Source organism: Serinus canaria, chromosome 3 (genome assembly GCF_022539315.1).
Source record: "Serinus canaria isolate serCan28SL12 chromosome 3, serCan2020, whole genome shotgun sequence".
In the NCBI taxonomy this organism is placed as follows: domain Eukaryota; kingdom Metazoa; phylum Chordata; class Aves; order Passeriformes; family Fringillidae; genus Serinus; species Serinus canaria.
Genome location: NC_066316.1, coordinates 82,102,342 through 82,116,438, shown reverse-complemented (window position 1 = coordinate 82,116,438; position 14,097 = coordinate 82,102,342). Strand labels below are relative to the sequence as shown.

Sequence of the window (14,097 nt, the reverse complement as noted above, 5' to 3'; positions counted from 1 at the left end):
GAAGTGTGTTACTTAGAGTTGAAAATAATATAGGTGTTTTCATTTATCATTTTGTTCCTGAAGTGAAAATTATTGCTATATGTTCCTAATCCCACCACAATGTTAAATTATTGAATATTTGATAAGAGAGGAAAATGAAATTGAAACTGAATATCCATGTAATTGAAAAAGAAAAAAATGCACATGATAATTGCAATATATTTTTATATAGCAGTTTCACTCTGTTGTCTGATCTTAGATCCACTATTCCCTTGAAAATGTCTAACCATCAGATTATCTCTGGATTGACAGTTCTTGAACATCTAGATTGAAACCACTGCAGCTGAATTAAATGAAGACTGCATGGGCAGGACTTGGTGACCTGGTTTTATTTCTTAGATGAGTTTCCTAGCCTCTGGAGAGTAATTTTTTGTTTAAAATATTTTGCAAGGTCTGAAATGAAGGCTCAAGTGCCATGAATAAATGCTTTGAGCTGCTGACCCCAATTGGGAAATAGCAGTGGCAGCATGACCATGCTCATTCTCCCAGCTGTAATTGTTCAGGAAGTTTTGAATTTAAAAACACCTGAGCTGCACTTTGTGTCTGAATTTACAACCTGACTAAAAGCTTTCCTTAACTCCACTTTTGTTTCTTTGCCAAAATAAATAGACTGATCTTAGCATGTGACTGTGGTGGTTTGTCCTCTGCACAAGCTTCTGTATAGAATTTGTAATTATGCTTAAGGGCTGGTCCTGGGAGCTGTGATTCTGCATAAATGTTTTTCGGTTTACTTTCACATAAGATGAATTGAGACTGTGTGTGCCTCTTCCCAGCCCCAGGGGTGGTTCTCTTGACTGTGCAGAGAGTGTGTTTGCTCTGTTGCCTGCATGAAAACCTTAAAGCTATCCCAGGTTTCTTCTAAAATATGCATTTGGCTAAGCCTGGTTTCTTGTAACACTTGGGCAGAAAATTTATAACCATTTTTGTGGTGTTGCTGGTTGGTAATTTTTACTCATTGTTGAGTTTAACAGAATTGTTACCAGGGATGCACTTTCTTGCAGCATGCATGTTAAATTAATAAATAACAGTTTATATTTGATGGGGATGGGCAGTAACATTCAGGTAATCTATTTAAGATTAAAATCAGTCGGTGAAATTCAGTTGGACTTTCATCTCAATCTTCTGAACAAGAAGTGAGTGTGATGTTCTTGAGCTGGATTTCCTGTAACTCATTGTTCATAAAAGTATTGGAGCTATGGGAGCTGCATTAGTCCATTCGAGATACTGAATCAGTAGTAAGAAAGACAAGCTGTTTGGCAAAATTTGTGCAAAGATTAGTCTAGAGTCTATAATCTGCATGACCCTGTAACAAGGTTTAGGGAAGCCTAGAACTTTCTCAAACCTTGCAGAGAGCAGTGTCTTGCCAAAAAATGGGAGAGTTGAGCTGTGGTCAGGATGTGGCTAATGTGGAAGTTGTTATGGCCGGCAGCTTTCCCTGCTGCCAAGATCCTGTCAGTGCTAATAGCAGATTTTGTCTGGTTTGTTGCTGGTCACATGCCAAGCCTTTACAGTACTCGGCCTTCTATGAAAATACAAAGTATTCATGAGCAGTAGAAGAATTAAAGGTTATTTTAGAGTCACAGGATGGTTTGAGTTGAAAAGGGCCTTTAAAGACATGAAGTCTTACCCCTCTATGCTCACTAGCTTGTTCAAAGCTCCATTCAACCTGACCTTGAAGGTTTCTAGGGATAGGACATTCACAGCTTCTTCAGGCAAACATCATTGCAAAGAATTTATTTTTTACATCCAGTCTAAAGCTATCCTTTTTCAGTTTAAAACTGTTGTCCCTTGTCCTGATACTAGGGGCATTGATAGAAAGTCTCTGTCCATCTTGTAGGCTTCCTTCATTTATGGAAAGGCCACAGGAAGGTCTCTCCTGGAGCCCTTTCTTCCTTATTCTGAACACCTCCAACTCCCTCTGCCTTTCTTCATAGGAGAGATGTTCTAGCCTTTTGATAATTTTTTATGGGTTTTAAGTGCATTTTATTCCTAAATCATATACTCCAGAAATTTTATTTGAGATTATGTAAATTATCTTTTTTTGTAATTACTGTTTTTTTGTCTCATAGTAATGGGCCCACTATACTCATCTTTCCAAGGAAACAAATGGAGTTGCTGACAAAATATGTTCTGTGTCACTTCTTGGAGTAGCTTTCTTTGCTCTTAAAATTGTCTCAAGTGACTCTCATCGTCTTTTATGTTAAGGGAAAACTTTCAGTCACCCCTCTCAGAATTACTGTAATCAATGAGATCTGTGAATTTGAAACAGGTTCTATTCTTTATTTATTTATTTGTATACAATATTTGAGTAGATTTTGACAAAAACCTTCCTTTATTAGTTGTCTGTTTCTGAAGGGAGAGTTTCTCCTGAGTTCACTGGTCCGTTGCAGATTGTCTGTGTTTCAGCTCATTGCCTATAAACTACACCGATACATTTTGTAATAAGTACAAGGTGATATGGAGAGAGGAAAAAGAAGTTTGAAACAGGTAATGTAAGTGTTTTTAGGAGCTAATTCTGTCTTTGAAAGAGTTATGGATTCTGTACAGCGAGGGATGGCAATAAACAGTTCCTGGATTGTACCTGTTAATTTGCAGATGCTGATTGTCATTAGTTTCTAGTATTTTCTCCTCTAATAAAGTGCCAAAACAAAGTTAGTACCATTTGAAAACATCTGATTTACTTGCTATTTGTTATACTGGTAGTAAGTCAGAAAGTACAAATATATTTTTTCCTGCCCAGGCTCTTTGTATTGGTTTGAGGTCAAGCATCTGAGGTTTCCTGCACACCCTCTAGCAGCCTTTGATGATACCATCTGAAGTGCTTAGTTTATTTGACTTTGTTCCTGGCTGAGTATGTATTCTTAGTTTCCTAAAATATCAGTCCCATTTACACTGATATGTACCAGGAGTTTGGCAATGTTTTCTATAGTTGTACTTTAAAAAAACTTACCAGGCAATTGTGTCTCTGTTCAGTTATTCATGCATATGTACTTATCAAACTGATAAAACTCAGTGCAGGTTGGTTGGTTGCTTATTTCTGCATTTACCTAGTTTCATTTGATTATTCTGCACCAAGAGGATTATATAGCTGAAGTTCAAAACTTGACAAGACATGGGTTCAGACAAGAGGTCAGAGCATGTGTTGGTCACCCTCAGGAGCCCCTGGGGTATTTCTGAATTATTCATGGAGGCAGCCATGGAGATCCAAGTTGCTGATAGGCTCTGGCTTATGATTCAGCTCTTGACTTTCTCTGCTGGAATTGTAGGGCTGCTTGAATGTCAAGGGCTTAGCATCACTCATCCAAAAGTACAATATAGATGGTACTGTCACTAGGTAGTATAGGCTTTCTACATAAAGTATTTTTCTGAAAAAATATTTAAGTTGTACAGAGTTCTTGAATTGCTGGTGAATTAACAAAAATTCAAAAGCACTCAGAAGTGAAATTTGTTTTGTGGTATATTTTTTTCTGTTTGGCTTGGGTTCCCCCCCCTTGAATTGGTAGTTAGTAATATAGCTCTGATTTTTTTGTATGGAGGGTATGAACTTTTTTTGGGTTTATCTGTGTTCATATGAGTAAGAATAAATTACTGGGATTCAGTCTATCTCAACCTCTTTTTGAATCAGCTGCACAAAAGCTGGTATAAAATGCAATATATGCTTGCTTTAACTGGTACAAGGCCCTGCTGGCTGCGCTAGGATGTGCTTTAGCTGGCATTGATGGTGGTTTACAGAAGATTAAAGTTCTGGTGTCCTGATTGCTTATCATAATGGTCAGCTTCTGCAGTTCAGATTATGGAAGACAGTGACCAGGTATTAGTATTTATATGATAAATAACGAATATTTATCATAAGTGATCCATTTCCTTTTAGGTATTTGGGAATCAAATTAAGGACTTTGTGCTTTTTTTCATTTGCATAATTAGATTTTTACTTTTTGTGCTAGAGGTAAGTCCCTTGTATTAGGTAGACTTAGGCCAGTTGGTTGCTTTTGTTTTGCCTTGTATACGAAGCTCAAAGAGAGACTGTTGGGTGCATAGGCTTAAAGAGAATAAACATATCAGTTCTTGTATTAGGTCACCTGAAGATGAGCAATTGCTTGGCAGCAGCACATGCTGGGTGGGGAAACAGGGCACTCTAATTTGACAGTAGGAGATGTAGAAGATGACCGGGTGGGGAAGACTGAAAAATGACATAACCGGAGGAGAATTTAGAGTTCATTAGCTTAGAGAGAGTCATCCTCAACCTTCAAGAAGTATTTGCTCTTTCTCATGTTAACACTTGGAAATAGTGGAGGATATGAACAAATACACTGTTAAAGTGGTAGCTGAAGGAGTTTGAAGTTGCTTGACCTTGTTAAGGCTGCTTATGGAATATGATTTAAGCCATTATGCTTGAGCACTGCTGCCAGTGGTCACACAGCACGACTGCTACCATGGAGATAGTTAATTCCAGAGTTCACCTTGTCTGCTTAAACTACTCCAGCTAGATCTGCAGGAGTGCTTTTTATATATTATGAGATGGCTTAAGATACTTTTGATTTTGCTTTGATGTCTTTGTCTGTTTGGTGACTTCTGCCTTGGTACGTCTTTTCTTTCCCTCTCACTGCCTGCTGGTTTCACTAGGGCTGACTTGTAAAGCCTAGTGAAAGTGTTAAGTGGAACAACCTCTTTCAAAAGTGTTTTTATAGCCTTGTTAGTTCTGTTTGTCCTCGTTGTCATTTCTCTTTTGTAATGCTTCTGAAGTGGTGTCCAGACAATAACTGAGGAGCTTTTTTTTTAATTTTAACATTGCTGCTCAAATTTGATACTGCGTTTTGTGTTTTGCTACTTTTCCTCTGTCTGCTTGTTGCTATTACTGGAGCAGGCATTGCAGTTGGCTGGAAATGCTTATGCAGATCCCCTTGACATACTTATTTCTTGGTTTGTCAGGAAGTTTCACTCAGGTTATTTTAATGAACAAGAATTGGGGCAAAGACCTCTCTATTTTCTTAGTAGGAACTAAAATAGGAATAATGTTTTTGAGAGAACAGTAGCTTAAAAAGCTGGCAGAAGAGCAGGAATCACAGAGGAAATAATCAAATCTTGCTGATTCTAATATGAATTGAGTTTTAATTTCTCAGTGTCATAGTTAAGAGACCACAACCTTTGTGGTTAGAATTTTACAAACTCACAAGCTGTACAAAATTCATCTCAGTCTTGTATAACAGCAGTTGAATAGGACAAATATTTGCCAGTTAACCTGCCATATATGTTGTTGTCTTCCTTTGCTAAGTCTCATTTGATCTTCCACTTTCCCTACTCCTTGTCCTCTTCTCATGTGGTACATACAGTTCATGAGAATGTTTGTTATTTGTCCTCTGCTGGTGTGCCACAAGTGATCTTTTTCTGTGAACAGCTTTTCTTGTAGACTCATTTCCTCTGCCACATCTGCAGAGTGGGTATGTTTGTTAAAATTGCCTAAATTCTCCTTCCTCTGGATTTTTTGAAGCTTCACTGCAACCTCCAATGGCAGGCTTCCTTGTCCATGTGAGGTTTATTTTTAGTTTTTCAGCAATACTGAGAATTTTGTGCTTAGTAAACCACACCTGAAAGACACTTGGCCTAGCAGAAATCTGTTCAATTGATGTACAAATTATTTTGGATAGGCTTCCTACAATAGGTGTTTTTTTAGTGGGCTACATTTTTTTTCATATTAAAGGTGAACAGACATTCCTAAGTGCTGATTGATTCAATATGATGCATTTGAAAAAGCATAAAACACATATATTTCAAAACTGAGGGTTCTTGGGCAATGCCTGTATCACCTCATTTTCAGGATAGTAAAATGCATGAAATTCAGCTGCTGTGGGGGAAATTTCCTACCAATAATAAATTCCTTCTTTTTAACAGCTTATTTTGATGCAATATCCATATAAATATTTGCAAATAAAGTAGTATTTTTTTTTTTTTCAAAATACATGTTCTTACTCAGACCGTCTCCTGCATCAGTACTTCTCAAGGTGGTCAGGAGGGGAAGAGGCAGAGCAGGGAGCAAGGCCAGGAGGGCAGCTGGGGTGAAATGGCTCAAGCAGCAATTAACACACAGGAAGGTGAGATGGTTTAGAGGAAGCTGTACAGGTCTTTGGCTAATCCTGACCCTACCACACCCCTTCTTCTGCTCTTTAAAATTTGTTTTTCCAGGAGCATGGATGTTCCAGGCAAAGGTGTTTTCAGAAATGATATGAAGTATTGCAGTTGTGCTTCACTGATTGGGAATTGCCATGTTTAATGTAGATAAAATAAGATTTCTCCTTTGCCTAAAGCATGAGGGACTGTCTTGTCTTTTCATATTCAATAGTAAACACAACAGTGGAGAAGGCATTTCCTATGTGAATGTTAAATAAGTGAATACAAATACAAAAGAGTGGTTCATCTGGAAATACTACAGAAATCAGTTTCTGGTTGCTCAGTATTGACAGCATGCTGATATATGCAAATACACAAAGAAGAAAATGAGCATGCCATGAGAATAATTTTATCAGCTGTTGTGCTCATGGTGTCCCAAGCAGTCAGAGCAGGGAGCTTTAAAAGAAATTTTTATCTAGTAATTCTCAGATGTGGAATGATTACTCTTTGTTTTACATGCATGCATCTACAAAAGGTAGTGACAATTAACAAGTTGGGGTTAAGATTTTCAAAGGAAGTTGGTTTTGAAGGTACTTCTGTGCTGTGCTATATTTCAATCTATTTCTTCTTTTCCAGTTTGGCAGAAGTCCCTGCCTCACAGAGTTACTTTGCTGATGTTATTTTAGGTATGAAAAAGCTGCAGTGTGACATGGATAAACTAGAATGTGTTAGAGCAGAGTTTTGTAGTAAATTGGAAAAGTAAAGAATAAAAACGGTATCAATTTAATATTCAGTGGAGCTATAACTGTATTGTGATTAGCTCAAATAAAAATAAATCTCTACTATAGCTGCAGTTCATTTGAAATACTGTGTCACCTGAATAGAATGCTGCATGCTGCCTGAGCTTTGATTTGGAGAAGTTTCAGTTGAGCAGTAAACTAGGGTTGCAAAAGTAATTTGTCTGACAGTAAGGTATCACTATGTATGAATGTTTTTCTCTGTCTAGTCTCTTCTGTATGTTTATAGGACCTTTCCCAGCACAGTCTCATGTGCCTGCTGTAATCAGCAGAATTTTGGGCAGCTCTTAAACACACAAGTGCAAGGTGGTTTTAATATTAAAAAAATCAGTGTTTTACAATGATAATTTACTACTATACCTATTCTAATTAGTTTATTTTCCTTGGACTTAGCCATTTTAGTGAGTTACTGTTGGTTGTTTAATGAAGTCTAAGTTTTCATTTGTTTTAATTAGTTAATTGAGCAATCAGTACAGTGCCGTGGTATAGCAGACTGTTCATAGGATTGCAAGTAAGATCAGATCATGCAAATGCCTGCCTCTGGGCTCTGGCAACAGGTTTAAAATTGCATTAGTATATTTTGCCTTTGTAGAATTCTTTCATCAGATGGTAGCATTTGATTTCCTTTTAAATACTCTATAACACCCAAATGTAGTTGTATTTCTTTATTTTAAAATCAATACTACTTAGGTAAACATAAGTGGGATTAGGATAGTATGTTGACTTTCAACTGAGAAATTCTTAGCTGTTTCTTATACACAATGTGCTATGTAGATTTTTTTTTGAGGAAAAAAATGTCATTAAACATTCTCCAAAAGGGGGAATAATAGTGCAGAAAAAAAGTTACAGAAATATTAGTGGGTGTTTTTCTTGGAATCTGGGCAGTGATTTGTCTTGCAAGTTGTTTGAACACTAGTTCTAGCCAATGCTGAATATGTTAAGTACTCTTATTGATAATTAAGGAAAGGTCTATTACCGCCTAACAATTATGAAGAAATAAAATCTGACATTTGAAGGAATAGCTATTAAGTTTACCAGCTTCAGGCAGCTTATTTTATTACTATCCCTCTTGTACTCAACAAGAGAGAAAACCTCCAATACTCCTGAGGTCTTTCTATGTAGAAAGAGAAAAGGGCAGCTGGCTTCCCACTTCTGAGCATAACCTTTGCAAATTTTCTTCTTCATTTTGGAGAAGTCTTAATTGTGGAGACCAAAATGATCCAGCAATTTAAAATCAATTAATGTATTTAGAGGGCATATATACAAATACAAATGTGGATGATAACTTATTTAGTCTCCTTTTTTGGAAGCATCCTCCAGATTACTCCTTGTGTTTCGTGGTGTTGCTATCAAATTTGTTTTCTTAGAGCTTTTAGCCTTGGCATGAGTCTCTTTCATTGTTTTCAAAAATGATGTGCTCTTTTAGCAGTGTGAAGGACTGTGTGTAAAATGGATTTAGATGGATGCATATCGGGAAAAAAGTTTGTTCCCACTGGTAGTTTCTGTTCACTGTAAAATGCTGGTCTGGCTATTCAAGAGCGTGTTCAGGAGCAGGCTTCCTGCACCTGTCTCAAGGCAATGGTGCAATACATCAGATGGGAGTGTAAATAATAGAGCAGGTAATACCTGGTAGGTTTTGATATCCCATTTCTGCTCCCTGCCAGATTCACATCTGACAGAGATGGAGTGGTGCTAAACCCAAAATGTTACAACTGGTTTTATGTCACTACTCAGCCAGAAAACTATATTTATTAAAATTAATTGTTCCATTAATAACTGACTCACTTGTATTTAGATTCCTTTCATCCAATGGCATCTTAAATGCTTGCAAAGCCTCAGGTACTTTTCTTAAACTTGCATTTCCTGGTGGTGGCTGAATTCAATCACTGCTCTGTCCTTCATGAGGATTTTTTCAGCTTGTGACACTCCTCTGTCATAATTTATTAATGAAGTATGAAGTTGCCTTAAGAATATGTAAGAATTTAAAAAGCCCTGTCAGTGAACAAAGCAGCAGCATCCGGACATGAAGTGGGGAGGCTGGATTCCTACTTCTGCTGAAGTTTTGGCAGTAATTTTAGGGTTTGTTTCTCATGCAACATGGTTATGTCCGGAGCCCTGACCATGCTTCTTCGGGTGTAAAAGACAGCCTTGTTTTTAGTGGTTGTGTGACATATCGTTTAACTACTATTTTGAAGTAGCATTTTAAAAGCAAATGATAGGTTTATGAAGAAATGAAGGCTTGGTTATATCCAGAAATAAACTCAGCTGTTTAGCAACTATGCCCACGATGGCAGTTGGATCTAGCGGTCAGGTCTGGCTGGAAAAAAAATTCCTTTTTCAGTATAATAAAATAAAGAAAAATGGCCAACAACCAGTTGTGGGTGAATACAGATGTTGTTTACAGGGTTTATCATATAGTGATGGCAACACACGATGAAGATGCTGTTTTGTAGAGTTCATGGGCTGTGGCGAAAGGTTGGAAGTAAACAGAAGAAAATGTGATACTGGAGGTTTTAGAACATAACTTTCTGTGTGTAGTTAAAAGAAGTTACTATGTTCTCTTCATGGGAGAATAGTAAATCACAAGTTTTCATCAATAGTTCACATTAAAGTTGCCAAGGAATAAGACAGCTTGCTGTTAACTAAGACCAGCAGCATTCTCAAAGAGATCACAGCCAGCCTTTTCCTTCCCTTCAAACTTTTCTAATCTGTCGTTGGAGGCAGTAAAAAGCAGGTTATGTGAACCATGTGCTGACAGATTCTCTGAGGGGCAAAGATGTCCTTTTCTGCTCATAGCTGTACAGCTTTCTGGTGAGACAATCACTCTTTTTCCTTGCCACTGCTCGTGGCAAAGGGATCGGTAGCCTTCATTGTTCATGAGAAATTTTGGATCTTCTTTTTCCTTCAGATATGGGAAAAGAAAAATGTGGGACACTTTCCCGGGCTTTCCCTAGACTTCTGGAGTTTGTTGCCAGTGTTTTCTTTGCTGCTTGGCAGGCTCATTTCTTTCATCCTGGGAGAGGCAAGTTACACCTTGGTGGTATGAGATTACTTTTTACAAATTTTGGAATCACTAAAACATGTCAATTTAGTATGTGAATGAGTTTTGGAGGGGAGTAAGGAACAGCAAGGAGAAGTGAACCTTTTAAGCTGAGTGGACTTTATTCTTATTCGGGTAAGGACTGTAAAGTAGGTTTAAAAGAAACCAAAACCAAGCCAACAACAACAACAACAAAACAAACCAATAAAACAAACAACAAACAAAAAAAAAAAAACCAAAAAAACCCCCAAAAAACCCAAACCCAAAACCAACCAAACACTAAAAAAGGGACCAATTCAACATATCTTAAATGGCACCATTAGCTATTCAGAGTGTGCCAACCTTGGCAATTTTCCTGGTTAGCTCAATGAGTATTGCATGCAATCATGTACTCCCTTTTATTGGGAGCTTATTTAGCTGTATAACTTGAGGAGCATAAGGTTTGAATATCTTGGCCTTTGCATCTTTTTCACTTGCAGATCAAAATTATTTCAAAACAATTTTCATGTCATTTTTTTATAGAAAATAAAGTTCCTTAAGAGGAAGACCCGTAATGTTATAGTATCAGAAGGGTCAGCCTTTAAAAGACTTACAGTTTGATAAATCAGTTGAGACCAAATATATTTTTTGTGAGCTATTTGAAAGCCATATGCTCAGCCACACAAAAAGAATGAACACAATCATTTGTATCAAATGCCAAGAGACTGGATTTCTCCTCACATGCCTCAATCTGTGCTGTTGCAAAAATACAAATATTTGTACACCAGCTCAAGTACAGACAAGTATCCATTAGTCATGACCCACTTCATGGCACATATATATATAAATGTGTGTGTGTCCTTGCATGTGTATCCATGTATGTGTATATACACACCCTCCTAGTACAGTCTTGGCTTTGAATCTATCTTGCATTTCTACTTTGATTATGAGATAGACTCGCTTCTTGATTCACAAGTTAAGGAAGCTGGATAAAGAGCTTCACGGAGCAGTGTGTGGATCCTAGGAAAAATTATTTTGGTCTTCAATCTTCTTCATGCTGAAGTCCATTGTGAGTTGGAGAAAGGCTGGCTCCAGTCTGCAGCAGCTGTCTCTTTTCATACTGAATGATAGAAATAAACATAATAAACTAAAGTCTATGTCATAAATCCTCTTGGTTTATTCAATTTGTATGCAAAGTGTTTTGATTAATTTTAGTTTTATTTTTTCTTACAGGAAATACTGGATAGATCCCACAATGGAAGACGGGAAGCCCGTTTGGGCTCCACACCCAACTGATGGGTTTCAGATGGGGATGATTGTGGACATTGGCCCTGACAACTTAACAATTGAACCTTTGAATCAGAAAGGCAAGGTAAGTGTGTCACAAACAAAGGATCAGAGAAAAATCATACAAAGAAACCATCTTACCTGTAGGCCAGGTCTTTGCCACTATCTTCAACTACACACAGCCTGAAGGAGTGGAAAATCAGCTTTCTGTTCTAAGTTTGGCTAAGGATCTTTGTTCAGCTTTAGCTTGTATTGCAATGGACCCCTCAGACTGACAAGAAGCGTGTACTTCGTCACACTATCTGTACATGCATTGAGTATGTGCTCATGAAAGAGAGGAGGTTTGAATCTCTGTAGCCATTTGATTCAGTACTGTATGCTTTATTTTTCTCAGTTAGACACTGATGAAGAGCCTGCTGTTAAGATTAGCTTCTCTCTTTTTCCTTACATGCATGGGAGGGGTCCTACAGGGATGTGCTGGGCCCTGGCTAAGATTAGACACCATTAGACTGATGAAGACTGAGAGATGAATCCTCTTAACCCAAGTACCTTGAGAAGTAAATGATGTCAAAAAAAGTTCCTTGGAATAGCTACATCAAATTGAAGTCAAAATAAATGTAACTTTTAAAATGAAGAGCTGATTCATCCTAATTAGTGTGTTCCAATGGCTTGATTTATCATGACATCTTTCAGATTCAGTATGTCGTAACTAAATGTCAGTTTTTACAGGAAGCACCTTGTAGCTATCAATTATCCTAATTCAAATGGTCAGATTTCTGGGTTGTACTAGCTAGAATAAGATTAGCACTGCCTTAAAAGTTGTGGTTTCAGTCTTTTTGAATATATTTTATGTGCTCTTTCTGATAGTTTTGGTTTTTCTTATGTTCAAGGATGTAAAAAGACAACAATGTGTTTTGTTGTCTTCTTTTTATGTCACTAGTAGGAGAGAATGCCTTGTCACAGGTCAAAAGTTTATGCAGCAGTCCTTCCTTTTGGGGGAATGTTTATAGGCTTTCTTTTTTGTGTATCTTGGAGAGGAAGTTGATTTTGCCTTCCTTAGAAATATAAAGTAAGTGTAACAACTGATTTTTGAGTGAGAGAGATAAAGTGTATAGGTTTAGTATTAGCAGTAGTATTCATTTGTCAGTTTGAGGAGGAGCAAGATTATTCAGACAAGGATATTAAATATTCCAAATCTATGGCTAATATTAAAATGACTTAAATAAATTTAACCCCCACCGCTGTCTCTGTTTATATTCATCAATGGTCCTGATGCCATGAGGAGCAAAAGCCTTTACACAGAAATAGAAACAATAATAATAATGATATTTCTGAGTCACTATTTATTTCTAACATGTGTTCCTTTCAGGGACCATAAATAATTTAAAAAAAAACAAGAAAAAACCAAAAAATGATCCTAAAATACAAATAGTTTGTTTCATGGTTTTCTCAACAACAAAAAACTCTTTTGTCTGCGGAGTTTGTTATTCTGCTGTAGGCTGTTTTGGATTAAGCAGATCAATTAAGAGCCTAATGTTCATTCATCTAAGGGAACAAACACTTCACAGTCTAAACAGAGATTATGGTCCTATATTTTAAACTATCAAACTTAATTAATTAACCATATATTAATAAAGGTGGACTAAAAAGTTTTCTTGGTTACCTTCTCAGTCTTTTCAAGGTGTCATTGTTTTCTTTTTAGAGAAACATTTCTCATTGCTTTTTGACTTTTTAAGATGACTCTGTCCTTGTGCACTTAGACCATTCATTTGAAGTAGTCAGCATTAATACTCATTATCACTTTGTTTTCTTAAAATGGTAGTTAAGAAGTGCTCTTCAGCAAGAATGTGTGATCCAGCAGCTATGGAGTTGCCCATGATAATTACAGGGAGGAGAGGAGTAACCTGATCCTGTAAACACATCCTGGCAGTGTAACTTATTATTATTTTTTAATCTGGGTCATTACCATGTCATATGTATTCTCTGTAGGCACTGGTAGCTTACCAGAGGTCACAGTCTGAAAAGGAAATGTGTTTGCATGTGTTTGATTATTGCCTTTTATGACACTGTTGTCAATAACTGCAGTATATGCTGCAAGGCAGCAGTTTCACCATGTCTTAAACCTCTCCCTCCCCTCCCCATCCGTGGCCAGCTCTGGCACTGCAGAGTGGCAACCTCCCAGCTTCGCCTGCCGAGCTGTGTGTGACACCCCAAACGAGGTCAGAGAACAGATCCAACTGGAAGAAGTGGAAAGTTTTCAGGACGGCAGAAAGAGGCAGAAGGGGGGCAGAGGAGCTGAGGCTATTGTGGTGGCAGGTTGCTTCTCATTATGAAACCAAGTTACCCAGTCCAGACCCCGTGAAGGTCCAACACACCAATTCACTTAAACCCCAGCAGTAGCAGTTTTAGGCACCGCAGCCCATCCCCAGGTGTTTACAGATCTGTGCAGAACTGTGTGTCTAAGGGAGATGGGGATCTGAGTCACCCAGCCTGCCCTGCATGAACAGTACAGCGAGCCGCAGGAGAGTTTTACTGGAGCAGAGGATGCATGTGTTACGTGATGGGAACCTCTTCCCAAAAAGCAGATCATTGGCTTGCAAGGTTTATAAATGCCAGGACTGGAAAATAAATGGCAGGGAAAAAAAAGCCAGAGAAACAGGAGTGTGCTTTGCTAATGGTCATGGTTGCACCTAGAGCTGGAGTCCTGCCCTGGGAATGGGCTCCAAACTGGATTGATTGTACCAGAGCTGACAGTCCTGGCCCATGGCCCACCAGCTGTCACATGCTGGTGGTACAAGGAAGGAGGCAGGTTGAGAGGGAATCAGCTGTTAAACTCAACTAGTATAGTGC

General features: G+C 37.9%; 1 protein-coding gene across 5 annotated transcripts in view; it reads left to right on the top strand.

Annotated features, from left to right (window-relative positions):
- MYO6 (myosin VI) overlaps positions 1 to 14,097 on the top strand; it is a 102,142-nt gene that overhangs the window by 18,156 nt on the left and 69,889 nt on the right. For all 5 annotated transcript variants that reach the window (XM_050972891.1, XM_050972895.1, XM_050972892.1 and 2 more), the window contains one exon: positions 11,194 to 11,332. In XM_050972891.1, the coding sequence (XP_050828848.1) occupies positions 11,216 to 11,332 (117 nt within the window). In that variant the 5' untranslated portion in view covers positions 11,194 to 11,215. The remainder of the gene's footprint in view (positions 1 to 11,193; positions 11,333 to 14,097) is intronic.